Consider the following 13,485-nt stretch of genomic DNA (forward strand, 5'->3'; position numbering starts at 1 on the left):
GGCTGGAGCGAGGTGGCAACGGCCAAGGTTGGCGGCGGGCAGGCCGCAGCCACGAGCTGGAGCGAGGCGGCAACGCCCGTGGGCGGCTGAGAAGCGGCGGTCTTCTGTCAGTCGGCTCGGCGCGGTCTCCCTGTGGTCCACTGAGAGTTTCCCTTTTGTCGCTGTCATCCTCTCTGGTTACTGCTGGAGGCTCTGGCTCCCTGGCGTCCCCACGGTCTCCTGCTCCTCTCCCGTTCTGCTGACTCACCCTGATTGGCGTTCTCCGCCCCTTTTATATAGGCTCCTCCCCCAATCATCCTGGAAGTCTCAGCGGTCCGTCCCCTAACTCTGCTCCCCAGGAACAGACCCCCTAGGAACCTAGATGACGGTCCCCTTGGTTCCGGCCTGGACTCTCGGCGGGGGCCCCTCCTCCTACACATGTAGTCAAGATATTTCTATATTCCTGTACAGATAATGGTTGGGATGCTGTAGTTCTGCAAAGATGGTGGCTATGATGTATTCCTGAACTGATAGTGATTATGGTGCTGTATTCCTGTACAAATAGTGTATCTGTTTCTGTATTCCTGTATTGTTATTGGTTCTGGTACTATAGACATAACTTGTCAGATTACTTGATACACGGCTATGTTAATAAAGTATTGTGCCGTATGACAAGTTAAAGGATGCTACATCTATCTTTATTTTAGGAAAATTATTTATAACATTTGTAGCATATCAAATCCTAACAGCTTCTAATATAAGCACTGTCAGGATTCGGCTCTGCTTGCAGATCCTAGCAGTCATCAAGTGACTACTCATATGCAATGGTCATAATTACAGTCACGTAATAACTAGCATCTCTTCCTGCTTCTCTTAATGAAGCGGGGACTGACATTTGTCACTGAACATTGAGAGAATTAGGAAGAGCAGCTAGTCGGCATGTGACTTTAAATTTTCAAACTCCAAACAACTACTCAAACTGCTTAAGGGGATGTCCACTACTCAGACAACTCCTTCTCAATCACCATAACTGACTTCCAGAAGAATAGCACCATGCAATTGACACATCGCTGCTTTCACACGTAGGTCATTACATTCTAGTCAATCAGAGTTTGAAAAAAACCCATATTGTAGGGCCGAAACGTTACACTTTTCTGGGCACTGCCTTACAAATAAAAATATATTATTTTCAATTTTGAGTGCCAAGTACTTCATAAACCTAACATCCAGAAGAACTCAGAGAGCAGCTGCCTTCACTTCGTCCGTTTGTCAGGTTCATCCGAAGAAGATAAGAGTGAAGCGACCTTTGAATGGCTGTGGAGCTCTCGAGATCAGTGCTGGAGCCAGAGTTGAGTAAAGCTATTATTATTTTACATTGGGGAAGAAGTTATGCTACACGGGGGAATAATAAATGAGAATAAGTTATCCGATTAATGGACAACCCCTTTACTCTGTGGATATGAGGAGGTGTCAAAGTGAATTTTTGCAGGTACAGAAAAACATAGATTCATCTCTGGCTTTAGAGCTTGCTTGTGTAGTTCTGAAGCTAGCTGGATCTTGCTGGATTCAGGTCGCTGCACTTATCTCATGCTGCAAAGGCAAATCTGTCTCTGCCAACAGTTTGGAAGAGAGTTCAGTTGAGACCATCGGCACGACCATGACACTAGTCAACACTGTCAGCCTTCAGGATCATGCTGCTTCCTACAGTCAGTAAGTCGGAATGCAGAGAAGCTTTGTGCTCCTCAAGATTAATTATGAGAAAGCCTCTTTAAGGATAACTGTATCATTTGAAAATCTGAAGAGATAATTAAAAGGGTTTTCCAGCCATTTTACTTTTTGTAAAGTCATTAGACAGAGTTTACATTTTGAAAAATTGTATGTAATTCTACAGTTACCACATAAGCAAATAAAATGAAAAAAAAGTCACAATAGTTAATATGCAGGTAATTGATCAAAATACCTACCACCTTCTTCATCAATGTCATAAGCGTTATTATTGTTATTAGTGTTTGTTTCAGGATTCTTGAATTTCTCTGATTCCTTCAAATCATCTGTTAAATCTAAACCAAAAATAAAGAGCAATAAGATTTGTTAGTGTTAATTTTTATGAGAAGTCACTTTGTCCAATACGACCCCACAGAACCAAATTTTATTATACCTGTGTGCACATCGAAAACACAATTTAACAGTACTTTGTAATCACACACAGCTATCCAGTGATAGAGGGAGGAGGGCTGTCTGTCTTTAAATGCCTCATACTGAGAAAGCTACTCTAAGCTACTGTGGGGGAGTGTTCTTTTTTTTCCTAACATGTTGCTATGGTTGGTCAATCTCATACAGGGGAAGAAATACACGTTCCCAGAAAAGAAACTCTGGTAATGCTCCCTTGAATGTAAATTATAACCTAAATTTAACACGCTAATATCTCTGTAACATAGATTGCAAAAATGTAAAAAGAATGGCATTCACCAGGTAAAGTAGTCAAGGCTTTATTGTAAAAGCATGTTAACGGGAGAACGGGTGCTGAAAGGAAGTAACGACGATCGTTTCGCGCGGAGAAGGCGCCTCCACGGGTCTCAGGATGTGACCCGTGGAAGCGCCTTCTCCGCGTGAAACGATCGTCGTTACTTCCTTTCAGCACCCGTTCTCCCGTTAATATGCTTTTACAATAAAGCCTTGACTGCTTTACCCAGTGAGTGCCAATTGTTTTTACATTTTTGCAATATGGATTTGCTTGTTTTTCATGAATGTGCACCTAAGGGTTAACAGTTAATTGCCGGCTGCGTATCTCTCACACATACTAAGTTCAGTTCGGAGGTGTGGATCTAGGTGACGGTGCCCGCCATCTATCCTTGGATTTTGTCTCTGTAACATAGAGTTGAAATGATTATCCACTATGAAATGCAGCCACTATTCCCTGATATGGCCAATTTATCATGTTCAAACTGATGAAAGTTCCTCGTTAAATGATTTTGTTCAGGACTAAGATATTCATGACAAACTACAGTAAATTAAACCAAAAAGTGAGGACCTTAAATAGTTTTGGAGGGATACATATAATATTCCCCCCCAAAATCCCTCTTTATTAAACCATAAAAATTAAATTTTATTCTAATACAATGAAAGATTGAGGGTGCACAAAAAGTATGAATTAAAAAATCATTCACCTTGATTGATTGACAGTCCATCTAAAGCATTGTTGTTGTTGTTGTTGTTGCTGTTTGTATTCCTGTCCTTCTTCTTCTCCAGAAAGTCAAACACTGCATGAAATATCATGCGCTATAAATAATCCAGTTTACAATACAACTACATTTTAAAATAAAATAAAAACACCAGCGCTACTCCTACAAAAAAGATATAGAACATCTCGACATCAGCAAAGCATTTGATATAGTATCTCATACTATCCTTATTGAAAAAATGACCAAGTATGGGAGCGACAAGGCCACGGTTAGGTGGATTCATAACTGGCTCAGTGATCGTACTCAAAGAGTGGTAATAAATGGTTGCACATCCAATTGGAAGTGTTTTAAGTGGGGTACCACAAGGCTCTGTCCTGGCCCCAGTGTTGTTCAACATTTTTATAAATGATCTAGGTAAGGGAACTGAAGGTAAATGAATCAAATTTGCAAGCGATGCAAAGCTAGGATGGATAGCTAACACTAGAGAAGACAAAGGAAATGCAAGATTCTACATCTGGGCAAGAAAAACAAAAATTACATCTATAGGATGGGAGGAATAGAACTAAGCAACAGCACGTGTGAAAAAGACTTGGGTATACTAATAGATCACAGACTGCACATGAGTCAACAGTGTGATGCAGCAGCAAAAAAGACAAACACAGTTCCAGGATGTATTAAGAGAAGCATAGAGTCTAGATCACATGAAACAATTATCCCTCTCTTCTCCTCCTTGGTCAGGCCTCATCTGGAATACTGTGTCCTGTTCTGGGCACCACATTTTAAAAGAGACATTGAAAAACAGGAGCAAGATCAGAAAAGAGCTAACAGGATGGTGAGCAGATGGTGAAAGGATCTGGGAATGTTTAGCTTGCAAAAAGGAAGGCTAATAGGAGACTTAATAGCTGTCTACAAATATCTGAAGGGATGCTACAGTACAGGGGGATCATCCTTACTCTCATTCGCACATGGAAACATGAGAAGCAATGGAATGAAACTGAAAGGGAGGAAATACAGATTAGATATTGGAAAAAAATCTTTTTGTCAGTGAGGGTGATCATTGAGTGGAACAGGCTATCATGAGAGGTGGTGAATTCTCCTTGAATGAAAAAGTCTTCAAATGGAGGCTGGACAGACTTCTGTCTGACTTGGTTTAGTGAATCCTGCATTGAGCAGGAGGTTTGACACGGTGACCCTTGAGGTCCCTTCCAACGCTAACATCCTTGGATTCTATAGATTACAGCTTTTTGTTTTTAAATATAAAAATATGTCCAATAAGACTACTTCATATAAAATAAATCGTACATACCAGTTGTTGCAAGGTCGGGATAAACCCGTTCCTTAAAACTACCGTTTGCATCAGTACGCAGTGAGCAGACTCCATTGAGTTCCCCTGTTGTGGTTTTTTGTGTCCTCCCTCTGATCTGCTGGCAAATCTGTAGGGAAGAGAAGAGAAGGGAATAGTTGTATGTCATTTGAAAATATAATATTCTGAGCCCTGAATGAATAATTACAGGGGTTTTCCAGTTATGGTATTGAATAAAATATAATACATACATAACGTAGTTTTGAAGGCTGAAGGAAGACCTTATGTCCATCTAGTTCAGCCTATTTTTAGTGCAGGCTGAACTAGATGGACATAAGGTCTTCCTTCAGCCTTGAAGAATCCAAAGCATCGAGTTCGAATAAAATTAGAATCAGTTTCAAAGGGAACCAGTCAGGTCCATAAGCCATATGTAAGTAAAAGCAGAGCATGTTGGAGCTGATAATTGGCATCCAAAATATAGGTCTGTCACAGCTAGCAGTCATCCGTGAAATGAGAAAACAATGTTCTAATTGCACTGAGCCTTGCTCCTTTCCAGTCATTGGGGCGGGTGCGGCACTGAGCAGTTATGGCTGTTCTCCAATCATGTCAAAGGTTCCCTTTAAGTTGGGATTCTGTATAGGCCAATCAACTTTCAACTGATTTTGAATGGACTGCACATTGAACACTGAAACAGGCAAATGCTTTCACTTAAAGGGGTTTTCCAATATTTATTTTATTATTGTCCACCAAAAAAAATACTTCAAATGAGCTTTATTAACCCACTGCAAGTCCAGCGCTGCCTCTCTCTCCTTCTTCCCAGTCTTTGTTGATTGGCTGCAGCTGTGACATCACGACTACAGTATGTGACCGCTGCAACCGATCACTGAGCTCAGCTGTCTTGTACTGATTACATGATCATTTCTGAGACCAATGAGTTCTTGCAGCTTATCTACCATTGCAGTCCATCAACAAAGACTAGGGACCTGCGGTGTCTTTTATTTTTACAGTGGGCAAACCAAAGGAATAAAATAAGCAAAAACTTAAAAACCACTTGGAAGCTGGAAAATTAAACATTAAAATATTCATTTTCAGGGGAACAGCCTTGGACACAGTGATCTCACAAAGATAGAGAGGCCCTGCTACCAATCTAAACAGGGAATGAGAATGTCCACTTTAATTACTGTATGTATTTATCATGTTGTACACAGATCATAATGAGTAAATCCTAATTATTCCAGTAACTTGAGAATCAACCCATAAGAAATGGCAACGGCAAGAAAAACTGGGTTTCAAATGAGCTCAGAATGAGGTCTCCTTCAGATGACTGTATTGAGGTCTCCTTCAGATGATTGTATTTCATTCACTAGTTCTATCTTTGTTTTTCACGGATAGAATAATTACCCATTATCGTCTATTCGACTGTTCACATAACCTTGTTTTTTTGCAGATTAAGCGTCTTAAAATGAAACAGAGACTTGTCCGTTTTTGATACTAGCTAGAAACTCACCCATTCAAGTCTATAGGTCCAACTCCATGTGGGTCCTGTTTTTCATGTTTGTTTTCTAGAGATAGCTTGATAAATCTCCACTAGTTTTTTTTTTTTTTTTGCATACAAAAAAAATGATGTAACTGTGATGGTAAGGACTCACAGGAGTGTATAACACAGCTGAGTGCTATCTGATGTTTTATCACATAGCACTCGGACCAATGTTATACTATGGGGCAGTGCAGATCTGTGAATATTTTCTCATGCCAATTCGGTATGACAAAACAATTGCAGCGTGCTGAACGTGGCTGCAAGATTCACCTCACGCACACTCATAAGAGTCTATAGGTGCGTGTGAAGCATCGGACTGCACTCGGATGTCATCCGAGTGCAGTGTGATTATCGTGGACACAGGTAATGGAGAAGATGGAGAAATTACTTTCTCCGTCTCCTCTGCACCTGTGCTGCCATTCTCTCATGCAAAAAAATTGAAGCACAGTACAGTGACGCTTGGATCAAACTCTGACAGAGTTTAATCCGAGAGTATTTGCCTAATTGGCCCAGTTCTCTCACCTAAGGCTGGAGTCACACGATCGCACAAACAAAATCGCTCCAATGTTGATCCTGGAAAGTGGCACGAGTGTCCTGTGAGTACAATGTGATTTTTCTCATCTAACATTCGTATGACATCCATATCACATTAGTATGCAGCCCGTATCCAATGCGCTTTTAACATAATCTTTTACATACTGTAATTCTCTATATAATTTAAAGATGGTTTACAAAACTAATAAAGCAATCTTATATAAATAAATAAATAATAAATAATAGATTGATAAATAGCTAAAATAGATGTCCTGTAGATATATATTGTCACAAGCCCCTTACATATAATAAACTTGTACCCTTTAGTGTTTTTCATGTGGCACTAAAGGGTGTTTCGTCTTATTTACCCTATTAAATAAATAAATTTAAAAAAACCCAATGAGGGGTCCCCCTTATTTATGATAACCAGCAAAGATAAAGCAGACAGCTGCGAGCTTATATTATCAGGCTGGGAAGGTCCCTGGTAACTGAGTCCTCCCCAGCCTAAACATACTAGCCCGCAGCCACCTTAGAATTGGCACATCACATTGGGTGCGCCATTTCTGGTGCTTTGCCCGGCTTTTCTGAATTGCCTTGATGCATTGGTAATCGGTGTAATGGTAGTTGGGGTTGATGACAGCTGTAATTGGTCAAAAATCCCAGCTGCAATAGAGCTCTGGGGTTAGTAATGGAGAGTTGTCTATCAGACTTCCCCCCATTACTAATGTGGTAATCAAATATAATAACACACACAGAAAAAAATAATAATTTGAACAGACTCCCTCACATTATCCCGCGTTCACCAATTTATCGGAAAAAAAAATGAAGTAGTCCAGAAATAAATACCTGAAAAATCAGGACCCTGCAAATCTTTTTGCTTGACTGTACATATAAATCCACCTTGCCTACCCAAGCATTATTTATTGACAGCTGTACCTGTAGATAAACTCATACTAATAGCTATTAATCAGTATGGAGCCAGAAGTCCCAAATATGCATAATTTCAATTTTTTAATAATTGTAGAGGGTTCGCTGTGGGGAAATATACATATAATGAAATGTAATCTTCCTAAACATTGACTCACAAAGGACTGAATGCAGCATTTTGGCACTAATAATTAATAGGGAATAATAAAGGCCTAAGAACAAAAGACACAGCTATTACCAATCTAGTTTCTATATAATGAAATTACATAAAACCCAACATTACAGTGCTAGAAGGCAGCAATGATGTAGCTAAAGGGAATCTATCATTATGTTTTTTTCTGTGTAATCTGAGAACAGCATGATGTAGGGCCAGAGACACTGATTCTAGTGATGTGTCACTTATTAGACTGTGTTTTGTTTTTTCAATGCAATCAGTGTTTTATCAGCAGTAGATTATTACTATAGGAAAAAGTTCCTCGTGTATGATAGTCCAACCAGATTACCACCACTGATTAGCAGCTTTCTGTCACTATACATTGTACAGAGAAAACTGCCAATCAGTGGTGTGGGTGGGGTTATACAGAGCTCAGCATTCCGAGCTCTGCTGGGTCTGTTATAAAGAAAACTGAGACTATCACTATTGTGGCACCCTGTAAGCAGGGCCGGTTTTAGGTAAAGTGGGGCCCTAGGCAAAGTTTAAAATGGGGCCCCAAATGCTAACATACTGCACATCACACAGAAGCATTTCGATTGTATTTACATGCACTGAGTTCGGGCCGCTAAATGATCGTCAAAATTGAAGTTGTTCAATGCTTGTTTCCCGGCCTCTTTCCACCATCTGAGAAAGAATGATGGGAACAGAACGATCACTAAGGGTGTGTGCACACGTTGCGGTTTTTGCTGCGGTTACGCCGCAGTTTCCATGCAGTTTACAGTACAATGTAAACCTATGGAAAACCAAATCTGCCGTGCACATGCTGCGGAAAATTCCGCGCCGATTTGCTGTGGTTTATTTTCCGCAGCATGTTACGTCTTTTTTGCGGGACCGCAGCTGCAGTGTATGTTCCGGGACATACAAATCAATCTCTCTCTCATTCACACTGCCAAACCGCACTAGAACCTGCATCAAATCCGCTGTACACATGCTAGGAATCCGCAGAAAAAATGCATGTGTTTTACCCTGCAGTTTCTGCCAAGAGATATGGATTCTCTGCAGAAAAAGCCGCAGACTAATCCGCAACGTGTGCACACACCCTAAGGGTGGTTTCACATTAGCGTTTCAGGCCGCAGCATCGGCCTGCACACGGCCGCCGCTAAGCCCCGCCACCTGCCGCGCCTCCTCCGGTAGCTCCGCCTACGGGCGCAGGACGCTGCATGCGTCCTGCGTCCCCTATCTTTAGCACTGGGGACGCAGGCCGTGCGCAGATATGCGTTTGGCAGCGCATGCGTCCTTTTGACGGTGCGCCGACCAGCGCCAAACGCAACCTGTTGCAATTTGGTGCGCTCGGCGCACCGTCAAAAGGACGCATGCACCGCCAAACACATACCTGCGCACAGCCTGCGTCCCCAGTGCTAAAGATAGGGGATGCAGGACGCATGCAGCGTCATGCGCACATAGGCGGAGCTACCAGAGGAGGCGCGGCAGGTGGCGGGGCTTAGCGGCGGCCGTGTGCGTCCCCAGTGCTAAAGCGTCATGCGCCCGTAGGCGGAGCTACCGAAGGAGGTGCGGCAGAGAGCGGGGGGCTTAGCGGCCTGCAACGTTAATGTGAAACCACCCTAACAGATCACCATACAGTATCATGTTATCAGCAGGACATCTACAGTTTACACCCCATAGTCCTCCATATAATATAATCTGCCCCAAAGTCCTCCATATAGTATAATACACTCCTTATAGCTCTCCATATATTAAAATACACTGCTCAGTCCTCCATATAGTATACTACACTCCTCATAGCCCTCCATATATTAAAATACACTGCTCAGTCCTCCGTATAATACACTCCATATAGTATAATGCACCGCCATAGTCACCCATGTAGTACAAATCACTTCCAATAGCATAATGCACCCCATAGTTCTTCATATAATGTATTCCCCATAGTCCTCGATACAGCATAATGCAGCCCACATATAGTATAATGCAGCCATCCCACAGAGTATAATGCAGCCCCGCCATACAATATAATGTAAGCCCCATAGAATATAATGCAGCCACTCCACAGAATATAATGTAACTCCCCATAGTATATAATGCAGTCCCACCCCCCATATAGTATAATGCAGCCCCTCCATAGAATATATGGCAACCCCCTCATGGGATATAATGAAGCCCCTTATATAGTATAATGTAGCCCCTCCATAGAATACAATGTAGCCCTCCTCATATAATAACTATAATACAGCGTCCCCCATAGAATATAATACAGCCCACCTCCCCATAGAATATAATGTAGCCCTTCATATTATTTAACACAGCCTCCCCCTATAGAATATAGTGTAAAATGTACCCTACATGGTATATAACACACCGCATAGTATACAGCCCAGCCCACCATGGTATACAGCCCACCATGGTATACAGGCTGTATACCATGCTGGGCTGTATAATACAGCCCAGCATTGTATAATATAGCCCGCCCAGCATGGTATAATACAGCCCAGCATGGTATAATACAGCCCAGCATGGTATATAGCACCCCAGAATGGAATAATACAGCCCAGTATGGTATAATACAGCCCAGCATGGTATATATCCCCCCAGCATGGTATAATACAGCCCAGCATGATATATAGCACCCCAGAATGGAATAATGCAGCCCAGTATGGTATAATACAGCCCAGCATGGTACTGTATATAGCCCCCCCAGAATGGTGTAATACAGGCCAGCATGGTATATAGCCCCCCCCAGAATGGTATAATACAGCCCAGCGTGGTATATAGCCCCCCCAGAATGGTATAATACAGCCCAGCATGGTATATAGCCCCCCCAGAATGGTATAATACAGCCCAGCATGGTATATAGCCCCCCCCCAGAATGGTATAATACAGCCCAGCATGGTATATAGCACCCCAGAATGGAATAATACAGCCCAGTATGGTATAATACAGCCCTGCATGGTATATAGCCCCCCCAAAATGGTATAATACAGCCCAGCATGGTATATAGCCCCCCCAGAATGGTATTATACAGCCCAGCATGGTATAATACAGCCCAGCAAGGTATATAGCCCCCCCAAAATGGTATAATACAGCCCAGCATGGTATATAGCCCCTCAGCACGGTATGATACAGCCCAGCACGGTATAATACAGCCCGGCATGGCATATAGCCCCCCAGCACGGTATGATACAGCCCAGCACGGTATAATACAGCCCAGCATGGCATATAGCCCCCCAGCACGGTATGATACAGCCCAGCACGGTATATAGCACCCCCCAGAATGGTGTAATACAGGCCAGCATGGTATAATACAGCCTAGCATGGTATATATCCCCCCACAGAATGGTATAATACAGCCCAGCATGGTATATAGCCCCCCCAGAATGGTATAATACAGCCCTGCATGGTATATAGCCCCCCAGAATGGTATAATACAGCCCAGGACGGTATAATACCGCCCAGCATGGTATATAGCCCCCCCAGCATAGTATAATACAGCCCTGCATGGTATATAGCCCCCCCAGAATGGTATAATACAGCCCTGCATGGTATATAGCCCCCCAGAATGGTATAATACAGCCCAGCATGGTATATAGCCCCCCCAGCATGGTATAATACAGCCGAGCATGGTATGATACAGCCGAGCATGGTATATAGTCCCCCCAGAATGGTGTAATACAGCCCAGCATGTTATATAGCCCCCCCCCCCAGCATGGTATGATACAGCCGAGCATGGTATATAGTCCCCCCAGAATGGTGTAATACAGCCCAGCATGGTATATAGCCCCCCCCCAAAATGGTATAATACAGCCCAGCATGGTATATAGCCCCCCAGAATGGTATAATACAGCCCAGCATGGTATATAGCCCCCAGCACGGTATAATACAGCCCAGCATTGTATATAGCCCCTCCCAGCCTGGTATAATACAGCCCAGCATGGTATATAGCCCCCCCAGCATGGTATAATACAGCCCAGCATGGTATATAGCCCCCCCAGCATGGTATAATACAGCCCAGCATGGTATATAGCCCCCCAGCATGGTATGATACAGCCGAGCATGGTATACATATAGTCCCCCCAGCATGGTATAATACAGCCCAGCATGGTATATGGCCCTCCCAGCATGGTATATAGACCCCCAGCATGGTATATAGTCCCCCCAAAGTGGCCCCACAGTCTAGTACTCGCACTGATTTAAAAAAAAAAAAAAAAAAAAAAAAAACAACACACAACACTCCTCACCTTCTCCTCATGCCAGCTGACGCTCTCTCCTCCATCACTGCCTCCTTCAGTGCGGCGGCGGGAGTCGGCGCTGGGGGCAGGCGGGCCCTCCTGCCTCACAGGGGCCCCATAGTGGCTGTGTGATGTGCCGCTGGCTGGGGGCCCCTGGAGGAGCGGGGGCCCTAGGCAGCTGCCTGGTCTGCCTGCCCATAACGCCGGCCCTGCCTGTAAGCTAAGTGATACATCGCTGGACTCATGATCTCTGGCCCTACCTCATTCAGCTGTCAGATCACACAGCAAAAACCTGGTGACAGATTCCCTTTAAAAAAAAATAATCTATAAGAGGTGATATAGAGAAAAAGATTTACACATGATGTGTTCTTTTCATATAACTGGTAAGTGTCAGGTTCTTATCTGCATCACTTCAGTTTGTAGATTTCTTTCTGTGATGATGTGGATGTAGTTTTGCAACAGAATCTTCAAAAGTACATGTCCCGGCCCTAGGGTATCCCATCTTGTAAGATTGCACAACTTCCTAGCAACTCACACTAAGTTTGGCCATACAATTGTCATAGAACCACAAAAAAGTGGAAGTCAATAACAGATATATCAAAATGTCTGGGTAATATGTCAAGAGGAAAAGGGATCCATGAAAAACAATATACGCTTAAAACTCAAATACATACATACAGGTGCTTCTTGCAAAATTAGAATATTATCAAAAAGTTAATTTGTTTCAGTTCTTCAATATGAAAAGGGTCATTACAAACAGAATGATCTATTTCAAGTGTTTATTTCCATTAATGTTGATAATTATGGCTTACAGCCAATGAAAACCCAAAAGTTATAATCTCAGTAAATTAGAATACTTTATAACACCAGCTTGAAAAGTGATTTTAAATGATTTTGTTGGTGGTTATTATTGGAAAAGGCATTTGGTGGATTTATCAGTGACTGTTGCTAGGTTTTGAGTGTGTGATAATTCCCTTTCTTCTACTTTGGTTTAACCCCATCCTCCACTTCCCGATGCATTTCTTTGTTATATGTGTGAGTATATTTGTATATTTGGTAATTTTCTTTACCCCTGTTCGTATTACCTGGTTAATGCGGTTGGTCTAATACAGTACACTACTACTCCCTTCTTCCCTGGGTGGAGGAAGGCTACAGACTGAGTGCAGATTCACGAGCTAAGGCAAAGTACGTGGCCCTGGCGTCTTCACCATCAGAAGTAATCCAGGGAACAGGGCGAGCTAGAGTGCCCCTAGCATTAGGGACAGGGAAGAAGCTCCTAGAACCCCCGACAACAGAGTCATGACAATGTTATGGTACTGACCTGCGGTTTTATGTGATTTGTTCTTATGTGCTGCAAATGTCATGGTTAGTTAGATGTGACAGGACTAACTGTTAGTGCCATCCCAGGTTGGGTGGAGTTACACAGACACATAGGAAGCTAGTTCCTGTCTGTTAGTTGTCGGAGATGCAAATTGTCTCTTCAGAGAGGAAGATAACTTGAACTTGACCTTTCAACGAGCCTTGCCATATCACTGAAGATAAAAGCCAAACCAGAAACTCAAATTGCAAACACAGTGTATAGGGGTATTGCCCCTCATCAGTAAAAAGTATGAGATCTGATTTAG

General features: G+C 42.8%; 1 protein-coding gene across 1 annotated transcript in view; it reads right to left on the reverse strand.

Moving 5' to 3' along the window:
• The window catches only part of ITGAE (integrin subunit alpha E), a 265,900-nt gene that overhangs the window by 134,102 nt on the left and 118,313 nt on the right, over positions 1–13,485 (reverse strand). The window contains exons 5-7 of the mRNA XM_073565319.1: positions 4,468–4,594; positions 3,147–3,239; positions 1,944–2,039 (exon numbers count right to left, since the gene is read on the reverse strand). Coding sequence (XP_073421420.1) covers positions 1,944–2,039; positions 3,147–3,239; positions 4,468–4,594 — 316 coding nt within the window. The remainder of the gene's footprint in view (positions 1–1,943; positions 2,040–3,146; positions 3,240–4,467; positions 4,595–13,485) is intronic.

Source organism: Dendrobates tinctorius, unplaced genomic scaffold (assembly GCF_039654945.1).
Source record: "Dendrobates tinctorius isolate UK_male_01 unplaced genomic scaffold, ASM3965494v1 ptg000016l, whole genome shotgun sequence".
NCBI lineage: Eukaryota > Metazoa > Chordata > Amphibia > Anura > Dendrobatidae > Dendrobates > Dendrobates tinctorius.